Raw genomic sequence first — 16922 nt, forward strand, 5'->3', positions numbered from 1 at the left:
TTTTTTTTTTTAGATTCCACATGTAAGTGATATCATATGACACTTTTCTTTCTCTTTCTTGCTTACTTCACTTAGAATGACAATCTCCAGGTCCATCCATGTTACGGCAAATGGCATTATTTTATTATTTTTTATGGCTGAGTAATATTCCATTGTATAAATATATCACAACTGAAAATGAATTCTTAATACTAGAGGTTGTAAAGGTAGCTGAAAACAACCTACATATGTGCTTATTTTGGTCCATGTATTTTAAAATTTGAACCACTTGCCAATATTTAAAATTTGAGAAATTTCTTATAAATATCCAGATTATGATATTCTTGTGAAATTTTGGAACCAAAATTCTCACAAGCTAACAAACCCTCTTGGCTGGAACTAAGTGATGCCTGCCAGCCTTAGGAGGCATGTACAGGGAGAAAACTCAGACTTTTTTTCTATATAGGGAAAAAACTAATTCTCCTCTCCTGTATTTTTCTTCCCAGTGAGTCTTCTATTTTTTAATGTTTTATTATTGTATTACTTATTTGTTTTTATTTTGGCAGAGGGGTAGGGGCAGGGAGGTAATTAGGTTTATTTATTTTTAGAGGCAGTACCAGGGATTGAACCCAGGACCTCCTGCATGCTAAGCACTCACTCTACCACTTGAGCTATACCCCTTTCTCCCCTACCCTGCAGTGAGTCTTCTTTTCTTCTGAGATTTGTGGTAGATCTTTTTCCTCACACCAAGCAATTCTCCACAATAACAGCTAGATGTCATACCTTTTAACTCAATTCTGACACTATCTACCCAGAGATAGAATTAGATTCCACAGACTAAGGGTTCAGTCCTACAAGACTGTCTTCCCCCCTCCTCTTCACCTGTACATCTGACCAACCGGCTGTAGATGGGAGGTTTCAAATCCCCTCCGTGGGTTCCATTAATTTGCAAGAGCAACTCACAGAACTCAGGGAAACACTTAAATTTACCAGTTTATTAAAGAATGTGATAAAAGATACATATGAGCAGCCAGATGAAGAGATACTTAGGGCAAGGTCTTAGAGGTTCTCAAATGAGGGAACTTCTGTCCCATGGAGTTGGGGTGCATCACTATCCCAATGTATATGTTCACCAACCTGGAAGCTGTACAAAATCCCTACCATTGGGATTTTATGGAGACTTCCTCATGTCGCATGATCAATTATTGGCTCCATTTCTAGCCCCACTGCGCTCTCTGGAGGTTGGGAGTTGTGGCTGAAACTTCCAAGCTCCTAGTCGTGCCTTGATCTTTCTGGTGACGAGCACCCATTCAGGAGTCATCCAGGAGCCCACCCAGAGTCGCCTCGGTAGAACAAAAGAGGCTCCTAATGCTCTTGTCACTTAGGAATTTACAAGGGTTTCAGGAGCTCTGTTTCAGAACAGAGACCAATGTTTACTTTTTATATTTTTTCTGTTGTCTCACAGGAGGGAAAACACTTTCCCATTTGCCACAATCCCACCTGGCCACACATCACCTGCCTGACCCCTGTCAGCCTTCAAATCTACAATTCCTGCTTTAGATATTAACTTCAAAAAATGTGAAAAATCCCTATGTACTTAATTTGTAACTGTGTGTTACTTATCCTTTTATGATATATATGTTTAAATCTACTATTTGGCTTTTATCTGTTTTTTGTTAGTTTTTTTAATGAATTATGACACCTCCCACTTTGCTTACCACTGATATGCTGCAGTTACATCTGTGACTAGTTTCTGTTAATCTAATTATTCTCATGTCTCTTTTTTTCCACAGGTCAGTAAAACTGCCTATGGAAGATGGGTCATTCTTTAATGAAACGGATGTAATTTTTCCCCAGTCATTGCCCAAGGATCCTATCTACGGACCTGTGCTCCCAGTGTCGGCCATCGCCGGGCTAGTAGGTGAAGAGGCAGAAACTTTCAGGGTAATGACCTGCCCTTCGCCTTGTTTGCCTGTTTGCTTTCATGACCATCCCATGAGACATGCAGGATAGGGAGTCTCACCCTGGAGGCCACAAGAGATGAAGACTCTGGAGTTTGGGGTTCAAGTGACTAGATGGTGGCAGTGCTAACTGAATCAGGGGCCCAAATGTGATTTCAGTTTTGGACATACTGACTGTGGAGTGCTGGGACGGCATCCAAGTGCAGATGCAAGGTGGCCACATGGACCTAGTGTCAGGGGGGAGAAGACAGGGCTGGAGACACGGAAGTCAGAGTTGTTCACACAGAGAGGTTCGTGGGAGCACTGGGTGCAGAGCAGGGGCGGGGTGGTGAGGAAAAGGAGAGAAAGAGTGTTAGAGAAGAGAGCCAGAGAGGAAAGTGTCTGCCAAGAGACAGGAGGAGGAACAGGAGCCTGAAGAGGAACAGTCACAGAAGGAGGAGCAAATCCAGGAGAGAATATGCCATGGAAAACAGTTTCAAAAGGGAGTTTGCCAACAGTTATACACTCATTTTTTTTTTCATTCAACAGGCACTTATCAAGCTCCCCGTATGCAGTAGGCACTGTTTTAGGCAACAGGGTCACATGGTAACCAACCAGGCATAATCCTACATCTTGGAGCTTACATTCTATCAGGGAGACAGCAATAACACCAACACCAAAAGTAAAGAGATACAGTAAATCATCGCAAAATGTGACAGTGATTGTAACAGGATAAGTGGGAGGTGGGGGGTAGAGGTGAGGAAGGGATTAACACCTGCTGGTCAAGGACGGCCTCTGGGAGGATGATTCTAAAGGACAGGGAGCAGGGTTAAGAGTGTTCAGGCAGAGGGAACTGCATGTGCAAAGGCCCTGAGGGAAGACAAGAGCTCAGAGTGTTTGAGGAGCTGAGAAAAGACTCGGGTGGCCTGGGCTCAGTGAATGAGAGGGAATGAGGTGCAGTGATGGTCAAGAGGGAGGCAGGGAGCAGAGGGCAGCACATGCAGGGCCTTTGGAATGACAGTAAGGGGCTTGATTCTGCTAAGCCTCTGAGCCCGCATTATGCTAATACTTGTGTGAAAGCTCCAAGCCAAGGAGAAAGAAAGTACAGGTTCCCAAATGTTTTTGACCACTGCAGAGAATTACGCTATAGATATTTAAAATAATTCCATGTGATAATTAATTTAAAAATCTCTGGCAAGGAAAAGTAAAGGTTGTATACTCTTAGTATTTCTTCTAAAGGATGGCAGTTAATTCACTTCTTTAAATTACAGAAAATGATTAATTCCTTGGAAGCCACACTCAGTCACAGTGGGGCAGCAAAGTAAAAACAAACAGATCAGCCATAGAGGTTTGCAACTTGAAAGAATGTTTCTATGCTTAATATTTGATGCCAAGGAACCCATATATTCAACTGTATCAAATCTGTGTGTGTGTGTGCGCGCGCACGCGTGCCCGTGTGCAATAAATTTCTGTGGGAGCCTTCATCATTAACCCTTTGCACCAACTTGATGGGTCCTACATAAGACATTTAGAATTCAGGCTATTGTTCTTGTCATTTGAAATATGCTATGAAATGCTTTCTTTAAATACTTACATGTGGAGTTACCATTTTTTAAAATGTCCTTAAACAGACATCTTTATTTCCTAGGACTTTTGTAACTCAGAGCATTTTAACCTTTTTCTGAAAACAAATTTAATGTTGAAGTTGGACATCTCTAAATTATACACTGAGTATTAGTAAAGCACATACTTTAAATTTAATTAGAAATTAAATTTCCCAGTATTTACTTTTTCATCTTATAGATAAATACAGTGAGAAAAATTGCTGAAACATTGATTAATTTGTGTACAATAAGTGAAAGCATAACCAAAAATAGATCTCGAATGTCTTGATTCTGTTCCTTCCTTTGAATGACATTTCTTGTGGCCCAGGTACCAATGGCAAAGAAATCAGTAATGACTGGACCTATTTAAGAGTCTTAAAAATTGACAAGCTGTGGGCTTTTATAAAATTACAAATATTAAATACTTCCATTATCTTTCTTATGGCTAACACTAGAAAGGCACACAGTAGACCTTTAAACAGGCCTGTGTCACATTACACAACTTATTTAGGGCATTAGAAAAAGTACCCAGTAGTAGCATGGGGGAAATCAAAGGCAGATGTTATCTAGGCAGAAACTGGATCCAAGATAATGAATTTAATCTCAAGTGTCAAGTTTTCTTTTTCCATCTGCCTTTTTTTTAAATTTAAATGAAGTTGCTAAATAGAAATTCCTTTTATAAACTCAAGTATTATGAAACATATTCAGATGCTTACATTTTCTAAACAATATTAAGTTAGACTTGAATTTTTTCATGTTTGATTCCAGAGAACTGAACAAGGAAGTGGTGTTATCAACAAATACTTTTAATCACTACTGGCATATTTTCTTTTAAAATTCTCAATTTCCAGAATTGAAAATTAGTGTTCTGCTTGCACCACATAATATCACATTAAATGGTATAAAACATATTTATTGATGAGAGAAAGTAATAGGAAGACAAGCCTATCTTTAAGTAAAGCCACGCACAATGCTAGTTTAATATACTAATGCAAAAAAAATCCAACTTTTAATCCTCTCCTTCTGTGATATACATACAAATTCACTTGTCTTACGAGAACCAGATATGCGTGGTGGGGTTTTTTTGTTTGTTTTTTTTACGATTTTTGAGCCCATAGTCGTACTAGGTAAGAGTCTGTCTTTTGTGATTTATGGTCTCAGGTTAGATGTCATCAAGACAATCCAGGGAACTTCTAAATAATGGTGATTATATAATGAGTAACTCTTTCCTATGAGTTAAATCTCAGTTAAACACCCCAAAAATGTCATTTATCAGCAGCGGTTTAATCCTTTTGAGTGGTTTTGCCCCTTTGTTTTGGCCCGCTGGATGGCCAGATTGTTACTCAAGTATTTATTTTCTAACAATCTAAGGCTTTGAGGGCATGAAATAGACCAATTGTACAATTAAAAACAATCTATCCTTAAAAAAAATTATCATGATGAGTACTCCTATGTATGATTTCTACCTTAATCATATTTCAAGGTCCATCCCAAATGATAATTCTCTCTCCACTTCCTTCACTCCACCAAGAAGAACCAGTTGCTTTCTTGTAAATGCTCTCATAACATTTAAGTACCCCTCTCCTATAACCTACTGTGTTTTCTGATTCTGATATTTGTTGATACTACTTTTTCCCTTAGTGGGTGATTATCCTATTGAGAAGAGGGATCTCTTAGGAGTTGGCACGATGCCTGGTATATAACCAACACCCAATAAATGTTTGTGGAAATGTCAATTATGCAACAAATTTGTACCAATTGGGAATCCAGTAGAGTAGTTACTTTGGCAGTACCACACCTGCTTTACCTTGAATCTACAAACCTTTCCTAAATTAAAAGAGCAGTATATAACATATTATTCAAACAACTGAGTATTTAATAGAATGGTAGCTTGCATTTATTAAAGAGTTTTGAATGGAAAAAAATGGCTATTTATTTAGATGTACTGTATTTCCCAACTGTGAAACCTATTCCAACTTCCCCTGCTTTATTTTTCTCCCACAGCGCTTTCAACACATAACATTCTATACATTTTTAAAATATTTTCATTGAAGTATAGTCAGTTTACAATGTGTCAATTTCTGGTGTACAGCACAATACTTCAGTCACATAGGAACATATATATATTAGTTTTCATATTCTTTTTCACCTTAAGTTACTACAAGATTTTGAATATAGTTCCCTGTGCTTGACAGTATAAACTTGTTTATCTATCTATATATTTAACTTCTTAACTTATTTTTACTCTGTTTCCCCTTACCAGGATGTAAACCCCATGAGGGCAAGGATTTTTTCTTGTCTGTTTTGTTCACTGCTATATCTCTGTGTTTAGAACATGCCTCTTAATGTAATTGGTCTAATAAATATTTGTTAGATGAATTAATAAAGGAATGAATGAAACAGTGAAATATTGAACTCTCAAGGAATTTAAGAATTCTATTAATTTGGCCATTAGCTTATTAAAAATGTTTTCTGTTCCTATGGCTGTAAGGATGCCTAAAGAAAACAAAGACATTATGTTGTAGCTAATGCAATTCTAAATAATAGAGCATAAAAAACTCAAATAGTACTAAATGTTATGTTATAAAGAAATAAATACATAAATAGATAAATAAAAGTAAGGTAGTATGTTTGACTTGTTTAAGTGGAAAGGAAAGAATGCTGTGTTACAGTATCTTGAATTTAGAATCTTAGTCCTGTGGGGGGCATATGCCTAGAGTAGCTGCCACAGTCATTTTGATGTCCAGGAAGGGGAGCAGGTAGTCCTGGACTTAAAGATCAGCTCTGTGCCAACAGAAAGGGGAAGCAGCCTCTCCCCAGCTGGACAGAGTGTTTAAGGCTGCAGGGAGCATAACACCAAGATATTATTATCCAAGGTACAGATCAACAAACTCTCACCTTCTTTTATATAGCTTCAAGCTAAGGATTTTTTTACATTTTAAAAATTGTTTTTATAAAAAGAAAGAAAAAACAAATTTCTTCTGTATAGCACAGGGAACTATATTCAATATCTTGTAATAACCTTTAATGAAAAAGAATATGAAAACGAATATATGTATGTAAATGCATGACTGGGACATTATGCTGTATACCAGAAATTGACACATTGTAACTGACTGCACTTCAATTTTTAAAAAAAAAAGGAAAAAAAAAAAAGAATATGTGACAGAGGCCTATATGGTCCACAGAGCCTAACATATTCTCTACCTAGTCCTTTGCAGGAAAAATTTGCCTTAGACCCCTGGTTCATTATTTTTAGTCCCGAAAGACTGCTTTTCTTGTAGGTATACATTCCCTACATTTTCTGCATTTCTCTATGAGTTTTCCATGGAATCAAAGTCAGGTAGGATGTTTCATGAACCAAACTAGAGAGGCTGCCAGAATCAGGTCCTCTTCTCATTCCCCATGACAGCTAACTAAGCAGAAGATGGAGACCAACCTCTCCATAGCTGCTCTAGGAAAATAATATTCATGCGCCCTGTAGTATCAGGAGGGAAATTGTTGACAAAAATCTACCTCAAAAGGGGTGATTTTAGCTAGACAATGGCTTTCTTAGATCCAGGATACCAAAAAGTCCACAAAAATACTATGTAGAAGTTATTACTCAAGACTTTCCCCAAAACCCGCAACCCTAGAATTCTGAACATGTTGGCAAAAACACCTAATTTTTTCCCTAGTGAATTAAAAATGTAGAGAGAGAAATAGATCAGGAAGGAGTTCACTTAGTTCTTGGCAGAGGGCGGGGCCAGTTAATGTGTGTAGGCTCATACTCATTTGTTTCTTCTTGGAAATTTTTTTTGCTGGGTATTTCTCTGGCTCTTCAGCTATGACTATTGTCTTAACATAAGGTTTTAAATCTTTCCCTGAAGCCTAAAGATGATCTATATACTTTGCTTCACCCGACTATGCACTGCTGGACTCCAACAAGCGACCTGTACGTTGGCTGTGAAGAGGGTCATCTTTTAATGATTAGCGGAGAAAACTTCAAGGCGACTGTGCTTAACAAGATGGAGGACGAGCCACCAAGGGGTGAGAGTGCTTTGCTTCGTTCTCCCACAAGTGTAGCCACTGGTGATGGTTTTGCACTTGAAAAATTGATGTTTTGTTCCCTATTTTTCTGTCTCTTTCTAGAGATATCTTTGATTCCTCCTTCTTCTTTATCCTCTAGTTAGTTACCAAGTCCTGTGGATGCTCCTCATAGCCAGCTAACGTTTATGGAGTGTTCTGTGCTCTAAGCATTCTGCTATCACCCTATATGCATATTTCACATAATCCTCAAAACAACTTTGTAAGGAAATACATTTTTAATTTTCATGATATAGATGAGGAAATGGAGGCATTGAGAGGTTAAGAAACATGCCTAAATTCACATAACTAGTAAACTGTGAAGCTGACACCTGAACTCAGGCGATAAGACTTCAGAGTCCAAGTCCTTAGCTACTATACCGTATCCTTCCCTGTACATATACCTGTTCTGTTAAATTACCTAATTGTGCCCCTTCCTTCTCTCCACCCCTCTCAACTGCTTGCTCCATGATGACCTTCCTTTAAGACTAATTTCCATCTTGAAAATTACTTTTCTGTTGCTTGGTTAGAATTGCTGCGAGAATCTGGTCTATTCTTCTTAGATCTGGTGTCCATTCCTGGTCTCATCATCTGTGATCAAGGTTAAGCCTGGGTCAGAGAAGCCAGTGTACACCCTGTGAGGGCTCCCTGGAGACATTTTGTGAAGGGAGTCTTGCCAGGACAAGTTCTCCAACCTGACTAATGCACTCTCCATTCCAATTCCCCTTGTTATTTCACAATTTGATTTCTTCAGCAACTTTAGGACTGACTTCATTGACCTTAATCTACAGCTGACCCAAATCAGGCATCTCATTCCTGCCAAAATGCCCTTCTTGAAGACCATTTCCAACACATAACTCAAACACTACTCTGCTTTGATTTCAAGCCCTCTAATCTGATGTTACCTGTGCCATTAATGTTATTTCCTACTACTACCCAGTATGAGTTTTCTGATCTAACCAATCATTTCTTCCCATCATTTCACAGACATGCTTCCCAGCTCTTTCCCTTGCCACCCTGCTCTCTGAATCTTCCAATTCCCAGCTCAAAACCTCCTACAGCAGGTTTTCCCCAACTGCACTGTCCTTCATCTACACCCTCTCCTGTTCCCTGACTCACATTCCACTGATAAAACTAAAGCCATTAGGTTTAGCATTCCTGCCCCAGCCCTCCCTCTCTTCCCTTTACTCTCACCTGTACCTTCAGGCCTGGTCCACCCTCTGATCTCACATCCACAATGCCATCCCTAACTCTCTAAAAAATAAGCCTCTTTTCTGGCTCTCCCACTTGAGACTTAGAAGTTCTCATCATTCCTGTGCTCCCTCCAAATTCTGCCCACTGGCATTTATTTGTATTTACCTTAGTCTAGGATGCCCTTGTCTTCCTAGTCTACCTGAAGGAATTATCCTTTGTGGAGCCTTCCCTATCTTCACCCCAACTTTCCAGCAAGATCAGGAACCCCTTTTGGGGTTCCATCAGACTCACTTCTCTGTTACAGCCTCATCCTGGGCCATTACAATGCCCCACATGCATGTCTGTCTTTCCCACTAGTCATCAACTCTTTGAAGTTAGAAACTGTGTCTTACTCATCCTTTGGCTCCAGAGTTTTAATAGCAATTCAGGGATTGCTAGAGAGTAAACTGGCACCTCTATGTGTTTGTAAAATGGATTATAAAACAATGTTTCTCATTTCCAAACTCCTATCACACTTGCAATATGTTTTACATAATTTAGGACTTAGTGGTATGTAATCTTATATTGTTCACTATTTTCCTCCTGTATACTACTTTGTATCATTTTCACAATGTATTATAAATACTTTTAAATAAGTATTTATCTACAATATGGAATCTTATATAGTGTGGAAGACACTAAGCAAAGTGCCTCAGAGTTGACATAGGTGGCAAATGTATAATCTCATAATCAACACCCTCAAGGGATTTATATTTTATTAAAGAGAATAAGACAAGTTGGCAAATAATTACAGCCAGGAAAATTAAGATGTGAGTAGAACTTCATAAAGTTCTATGGGAATTCAGATGAGGGAAACAGGCCAAGTTAAGCCATTTTGTAGGTGGCATTTGAAATGACCCTTGAAAGATGGGTCACAGGCAGAGATGAGGGTAGGCGGAATTTTGGGCAGTGGTATCTGCATAAGCAAGAAAACATGGGGAAGGTTGAGAAACAAGAAGTGGTCCAGTTTGTCTGGAGCATCGAGGGTCATGCAGGAGTAGTGGGAAACAAAGGGATATCTATACCATATCTGACCTTGAATGTCCTACTAAGGCATTTATACTCAATTCAGCTGTCAGTTGACTGACATCAACTCCTGAATGGGAATGTGCTTAAGGAGATTAGTTCAGCCATAGTTCAGGAAAGGACAATCCTGGAAGCAGGTGGCTATAAGCAGTAGGTACCTAGACTAGGCCAGAAGTCATAGCAACCTGGACTCTGTTGGCAGTTGGATTGGAAAACAAGGGACTGCTGGGATGTGAATAGTCTTTGGAGGAAAGGACAGTAAGCTTCTTAGCACCTGGCAAAATGCCAAGCATGTTGTATGCAATAAATAAAAGTTTGATGGATGTTTCTGAGCCTTTGATCTTGTAGTTCTTGTGGTTTTTCTACATAAAAGGTAATATGCTTTTTGTTATTTTCCCCCAGGACAATATTTTATTAATAAGTATTTTTATAGAATATTTTTTCTTTTTACTTTTCTTAATTCACTGTGTTTTATTTATTGATGTATAAATTACATGCTATAAAATGTACAAACTTAAGTCTACAGCTTGATGATAATACAGTTTTGGTCTTTTTTTTTTCTGGCCCCTTAAAATCTCTGACAATGCTTTCCTAAAAAAGAAAATATATTTAGTATACAATTCTACAGTGTTAGTTCCATAGATCTGATGCTACAGAACATAAAAAAACTAGTGTGATTCTTATCAGTGATCAGTGCCTCATTGAGAGGCATCGTAGCATATATTCGGATGTGAAGTTGATTTGTGGAAAGAATTACAAAGAAACGAATAGTCCTAGAAAAGCAAATGAGATTAACTACTCTGTATGGCACTTTTAATTATGTGTCACTTGTTTCACCTTGTTTTTCTTTTCCAAAGTTGGAAGAAATCTTATCAGTCCAGTCACGATGGCATATCAGAAGGGAGGCGTGCTTGCTTCTGGAATTGTAATGTATTTTTTCCTTCAAAATTAATTGTTTTCAAGAAAATATACAATTTCCATTTGCTGCAGTTTACTATGATGAGCCATAATTTGGTATGTCAGACTATGTCAGATTATTAATGAAAATTCTTTGCTTTGGGGATACCATTTTAAAACTTTTCATTATGAAGAATTTTAAATATATACAAAAGTAGAGAGAACAGTATAATGAACTACCATATGTCTATCTTATTGCAAATAAGCAAAAACAATTAAAAAACCCATGCCCCGCCAGAAAACCACACCTAATATCTATCACCGAATTCCATGCCTGTTTGAGCACTTAATGTATCAGGTTCTCAGACCCAAATGGAACCTTCTGTCTAAGCCTCAGCTTAGCCTCTTGTGTGTGCGCCCATTTATCTTACGTGTACGATATGGCTATTGTTCATTTTAGAAGCAGTGTTAATAGCCTTCATTTTCTTGGCGCTTACTTTGTGCCAAGCACTGTGCTAAGTGTTTTGCTTGCGTTATCTTATCACAATAACCCTCTCAAGTAGGAACATCCTCTTAGACAGACGGAGTCAAGTCTTACAGCGTTCTCCAGCCAGTAAGTGGAGAACCTGGGGCTTGAACTGAGGAGTGTCAAACTCCAAAGTCCTCGCTCTCACTTATCAGGGCACACAGCTTCAGGAAGTATGAAAAGGGGCCAGACCATGTTACTTTCCCATGCTGTTGTAGTTGATGCTAAGGTTTGGAGAGGACCTACACTAAAATCTCAGATCCACTGTAGCTGTCCCGAAACACTACTAGTTTTATCTTTTCTGTTGCCACAGATCACATCTCTGGGAATCTGAGGGCAGCTAGCCAATGATGTCAGGGTGGGAGATGTAGTTCCACCAACGAGAAGCAAGCAAGCTGGAGCTCATAAACCTACACTCAGCTCGTAATCTCCTCTCCTGAACCTTGCAACCTCTACCTCCCACCTCCTACATTTGTGGCCTTTTGACTATCACCATTCTCGAGGCCACCCTTGGTGTTTTTTTTTAACCTAGTTTAAAGGAGAGATTGGAGCATCCACCCTGGTGAGAGGTGGAGAACGATGATGAGCTTGGAGGAAGCACCTTGCACGTTTTTCCTCAGGTCCCCCCAGCCATCCCACAAATGCCTACTCTTAGTTGTAATGGGGTCTAAGAAATGATGGGTGAATTTTCCCAAAGCCTTTTCACTAGTGTAAGAATAACTTAAGTTCCCCCTGAGAGTAGTTTAATTACCCTGAATCTGTTTACAACTAACTGATTAACCAACCAACCAGCCCATTTTTGCTTGATACTTGGCCATGTTTCTAGCACTGTGTGAAAAACTGGAAAGGAGGATACAAAAGAAATACACCGCATACTCCCTACCTTTGAGTCATTTATGGAGATAGGAAATGCACATAATAATGATTAAAGAACATACATTAAGGCTAGGGTCCTTTGAAGTCAAAAGACTGCTATATGCCAGCCACATGATAAACTGCCTCATCTGCCCCACCACTATATAGTGAAGAATGTGGGAAGAGGACAAATGCTAAAGAAGTTCAAAGAAAGGAGAGATCAGTAAAATTTTAGGTAATTGAAAAATAAATCACAAAAATAGATAAAACTGAATATTTACCAGGAAACATAGTTAAAGGTTGGCAAAATAAAGGTAAGAAGACAGGGCATTCTAAATAACGTAAACATAGATGATGATTCCAAAATGAACAGTGGATGATAATAATTCTTAGCTTATCTGATGAGGAAAGTGTACTGTGCATTGACTGAGATTGATTTTCTGCATTTATCTCATTGTTTTTGGTCTCTAGGATGGCTTTGTGTATTCTTTTCTTATTAAAGATACAAATTACAAAGTGGAGGATTTTCTTGAGGTTGAAGGGCCCGTGGAACATTTGATGTTTTCTCCCAGTTACAGAATGTTGCTGATTCAGACAGACAAGGTATGCTAGATAGTGATTTCTTGATATGCAATTTTCAGATATTGTTATTATCATCATTGCATGACAGAAATGAAGGGCAGAGTGTGCTGCATAATGATACACTACTAGTCAGGACTCTTTAGTTTGTAAACGAAAAAATACCCAATTTAAAAGACCTAAATAGCACAAGGATGTTTGTTTTTGTGTGTTTAACTAAAAGTGCAAGGAATTGATATGAATCCAGGAGCCTCCATGATGCTACTGGCCTTGTTCTTCTGCCATATCTTGGCTCTGTTTCCTCCCTTTCTATATAGACTCTCCGCTATGATGTCAGAAGAGCCTCCTGCAGCTCTAGTTTTGTGTTTTTATCCTCTTGGTGACCCTGGTGGAAAGATAAACAGCTGGGAAAAAAAGTCCTGGAATCTAGACGCATTGTACTAACTTGGGTCACCTCTCTACCCCGGGTCAGTTACTTTGTCCGGAGGGATTCTAAACTCTTACTGACCAGGCCTAAGTCGCATACCTACCCTTAGACCCTGGGTAGAGTCAATCCACCCAAACATGAACTGAGATTGGTGTCATGGATGGTTCCCTAAGGAAAATAGGGGTTCTGTAAAAGAAGAGAGAGAAATAAAGAATAAAATCATTTTCTGCCTAAAAGAAATTTAAATTTAAATATGGAAAGACTTAAGTTTCTGGTAATTACCAAAAGTTAAAACAACTGTGCTAACTACATTTTAATAAATGACATACTTAAAATGTCTATGCAGAACAGGAAGAAATGAAAAATGCAGCATAGCAGAGGGGAGAAAGTCATAAATAGAAGTTGTATAAGAGAAAACTATACTAATAAAGTAAAAATTAAATGAATATGTCTGACAGAAGACTGGCTACAGCCAGAGAGAGAACTAATGAACTGAAAGATAGATCAGGGGAATTACCCAGAATGTACCCAAGAGACAAAAGTATAGGAAGTATGGAGAAGTGAGGTAAGAGAAATGAATAATATAGTGAAAAGATCTAACATATATTCGGTTGGAATCCCAAAGAGGAGAGAGAGCGGAACAGAGGCAATATTTAAAGAGATATTTTCCAGAACTGATTAAAGATAAGATTTTATAGCTTCAAGAAGCTTAGTGAATCCCAAGCAGAATACATGAAAAGATATTCACACTTAGACGTAAACTAAAATTTTTGAAAAACCAAAGACAAAGAGAAAATCTTGAAAGGAGTTAGAGAGAAAAACAGATTATTTTAGTGGGGAGGCTATGGCTAAAGTGGTAGAGCACATGCTTAGCATACACAAGGTCCTGGATTCAACCCCCAGTACCTCCTCTAAAGATAAATAAATAAGCAAAACCTAATTACCTCCCCCCAAAACAAAAAAACAACAACAAAAAAGAAAAAAAAAACAGATTATTTCAAAAGACTTTCAATTAGACTAACAGCTGAGTTCTCTAGCAATAATGTAAGTAAGAAAGAGTGGAGTGGTATCTTCCATGTAGTGGAGGGGTCAGCAAACTGTGGACCCATGGACCAAAACCAGCCTGCTGCTTGTTTTTGTACATAAGGTTTTATTGGAACACAGTCAGACTCACTCACTTATGTACTGTCTATGGCTGCTTTCACACTACAATGGTAAAATTAAGTAGTTGTGAGAGACCACATGGCCTACAGTGTCTAACATATTTACTGTCTGTCCATTTATAGTAAAAGTTTGCTGACCCCTGATTTAGTGAAATGAGGTTGCTGTCACCTGAAATTGTATATCCAGTGAACATACGTTTCAGTATAGGGGTGAAAAAAGACATTTTTTTAGACGCTCCAAAAATGAGAGTTTGTTAGCAGCACATCATCATTAGAGAAAATTCTAAAGAATGTATGTACATCAGGCAGAAGGAAGATGATACCAGATGGAAGGACTGTGATGCAAAAAGAATGACAATCAGTAGTAAATGTGTGGAGAAGTGTAAGTGGACACTGACTATATAAAACAGCAAAAATAATGTGATGGTGGGTTTTAAAATAACACTGAGTTAAAATCCTAGACAACAAAAATACAAGTTGGAGGAGAAGGAGTAAATAGAATAAAGTATTTCAAATTTATTGTATTTCCCAGGAGGAAAATAAATGTTTTAAGTAACTTCTGACGTTTACAAATTAAGTGTGCATGTTCTGACCTCTAAGGTAACTGTAAAAGAATTGAAACAGCAGATGAAATTTCCACATTATAGAGGGGGAAAGTGAAATGTTTTTTAAAAAAAAAAGCAGCCCAAAACAAGGTAAGAGAAGAGAGAAAAAGAAACACAAAGCAAGTGAGAAAATAGAAAGCATAAATTAAAATGTAATGTTTAAACTCAAATATATTTTTTTAATTGTAAAGAAATTACAGTTAAAGCAAAACAGAATAATTGGTCTAGTTAAAAGTAAAATTACCATATTGAATTTAGAAAAAGCAAAACCCAACTATGCACTGTTTACAAGTGACATATCTAAAGCATAATAATGAAAGTAAATTTAAAAAAATATAGTAACATTGAAAGTAAATTAAAACACAACAGCCAAAGTGAGCAAAGCATTTTTCTCTACTATGCAGAGCCCTCCAGTGATTTCCCATGTTATTCTGAGTAAAAGTCAAAATCTTCATGATGGCCGTTCATGATGTGGCCTCCACTCCCTACCCTGGTCTCATTCCCCTAGTCTTCTTCTTGTTCACCCTGATTCCATCATGCTGTTCATCATGCGGTTTTCTTGTACTCACCAGGCATGCTCCTCCCTCAGAGGGTCTACACTGGCTGTTCCTTCTGTCTAGAATGTGTTTCCCACAGAATCCACATGAATCCCTTCTTCATTTCCTTCAAATCTTTTCTCTAAGGTCATCTTCTCTGTAAAGTTTTTCTTGGACACTCAGTTTAGAGTTTCATCCTCTTGTTTTGCTATGCCATGTCCTCTTTCCCTGCTTAATTATTTTCTTCTCACACTTACTACTTTTTAACTTACAATACATATTATTTAGATATCTTATTTATTGACTGAGTCCACAGTAGAATGTAAGCTTCATGAGGGCAGGGAACTTTTGTTTGTCTTGTCCTCTGGTGTAGCCCCAGCATCCAGAGCTGTTCTTGGCACAGAGTATCCACTCAATATTTGTTGAAGGAATGAGTGAAAGGTAAAATCAGTAAATACCTATCAAATTTTAGACTTTACAGAATTGTATTTTTTAGATAAATAAAAATATTCATGTTTAACTCAAGTAAACTTGAAGAACTTGTGGTCAATTGAAAGCAGACTTCTAACTGCTAATTAAGTAACCATACCATATTACAGTTACTTGGCAGAGATGCATAACATATGGAATAGATTTTTTGGAGAGGTGAATTTGGGAGCTGGGAATGATAAGCAAATCACAGCTTCAGCCACAACTCTACAATTTTCACAAATGGTTATTTAAAAGTTTTCATTAGTGCCTGCCATGGTCTAGTATATGATAGGATTTAGTTCATCTTAACAACTTTTCTGGTTTTCTACATTTTCTAAATTTTCTGCATAAGTAGACATTATTTTTTGAAGTCAGGAAAGAAGTGCTTTGTTATGTTTTGTAACCTAAAAAAACAAAATGCCTGGAAAATGGAGGAAAGAAGAAAATCCTATTTATTGATCATTTTAACTGATGTGTGAATGAATGAATCAATAAAAAAACAAATTAAGCATCTAGATTTTAAGCTCCTTCAAGGTCAGGGCCTTCCTGTGGTTATCTCTAATTTCCCATCACCTATTCCCACACACACAGCGCCTTGTTCTTAAAAAGCTTTTAATAAATATTTATTTGTTGGACTGCACACACAACAGTTGCATAATTTTTTTATTTTTTGATATATTTAACAGGGATCTATTTATATTTACACTTTTGGTGAGGAGCCAACCTTTGAAAAAGTCCTCGAAGCTTGTGATGGGAAGTTTCAGGCAACAGACTTTATCACACCTGGAAATGAATACTTCATGGTAAGGAATATTTTATTGTTTCACAATAGGATTTAAATATGAGATTTTGAAAGTTCATGTGCAACCTGTTGCAAATAAGAGGCACAGATTAGTCTTCAAGATGTGGTAGAAATGCCAACGACTTCCATCATCAACTCTAATCCCTAGTTAGAATGTCATCATCATATTGTGACTTCATGATATTAAATCTCTGAACATGACCAAAGCAATTAA

At 37.7% G+C, this 16922-nt stretch overlaps 1 protein-coding gene across 10 annotated transcripts in view; it reads left to right on the forward strand.

Annotated features, from left to right (window-relative positions):
• The window catches only part of CFAP43 (cilia and flagella associated protein 43), a 90101-nt gene that overhangs the window by 15214 nt on the left and 57965 nt on the right, over positions 1–16922 (forward strand). For all 10 annotated transcript variants that reach the window (XR_012510136.1, XR_006720472.2, XR_012510138.1 and 7 more), the window contains 5 exons: positions 1773–1923; positions 7393–7552; positions 10705–10772; positions 12597–12728; positions 16593–16709. Coding sequence is in view for 6 of the 10 variants with exons in the window: in XM_074373678.1 (XP_074229779.1) it covers positions 1773–1923; positions 7393–7552; positions 10705–10772; positions 12597–12728; positions 16593–16709 (628 nt within the window). In the remaining 4 variants the exon portion in view is untranslated. The remainder of the gene's footprint in view (positions 1–1772; positions 1924–7392; positions 7553–10704; positions 10773–12596; positions 12729–16592; positions 16710–16922) is intronic.

Source organism: Camelus bactrianus, chromosome 11, assembly GCF_048773025.1.
Source record: "Camelus bactrianus isolate YW-2024 breed Bactrian camel chromosome 11, ASM4877302v1, whole genome shotgun sequence".
NCBI classification, from domain to species: Eukaryota; Metazoa; Chordata; class Mammalia; order Artiodactyla; family Camelidae; genus Camelus; species Camelus bactrianus.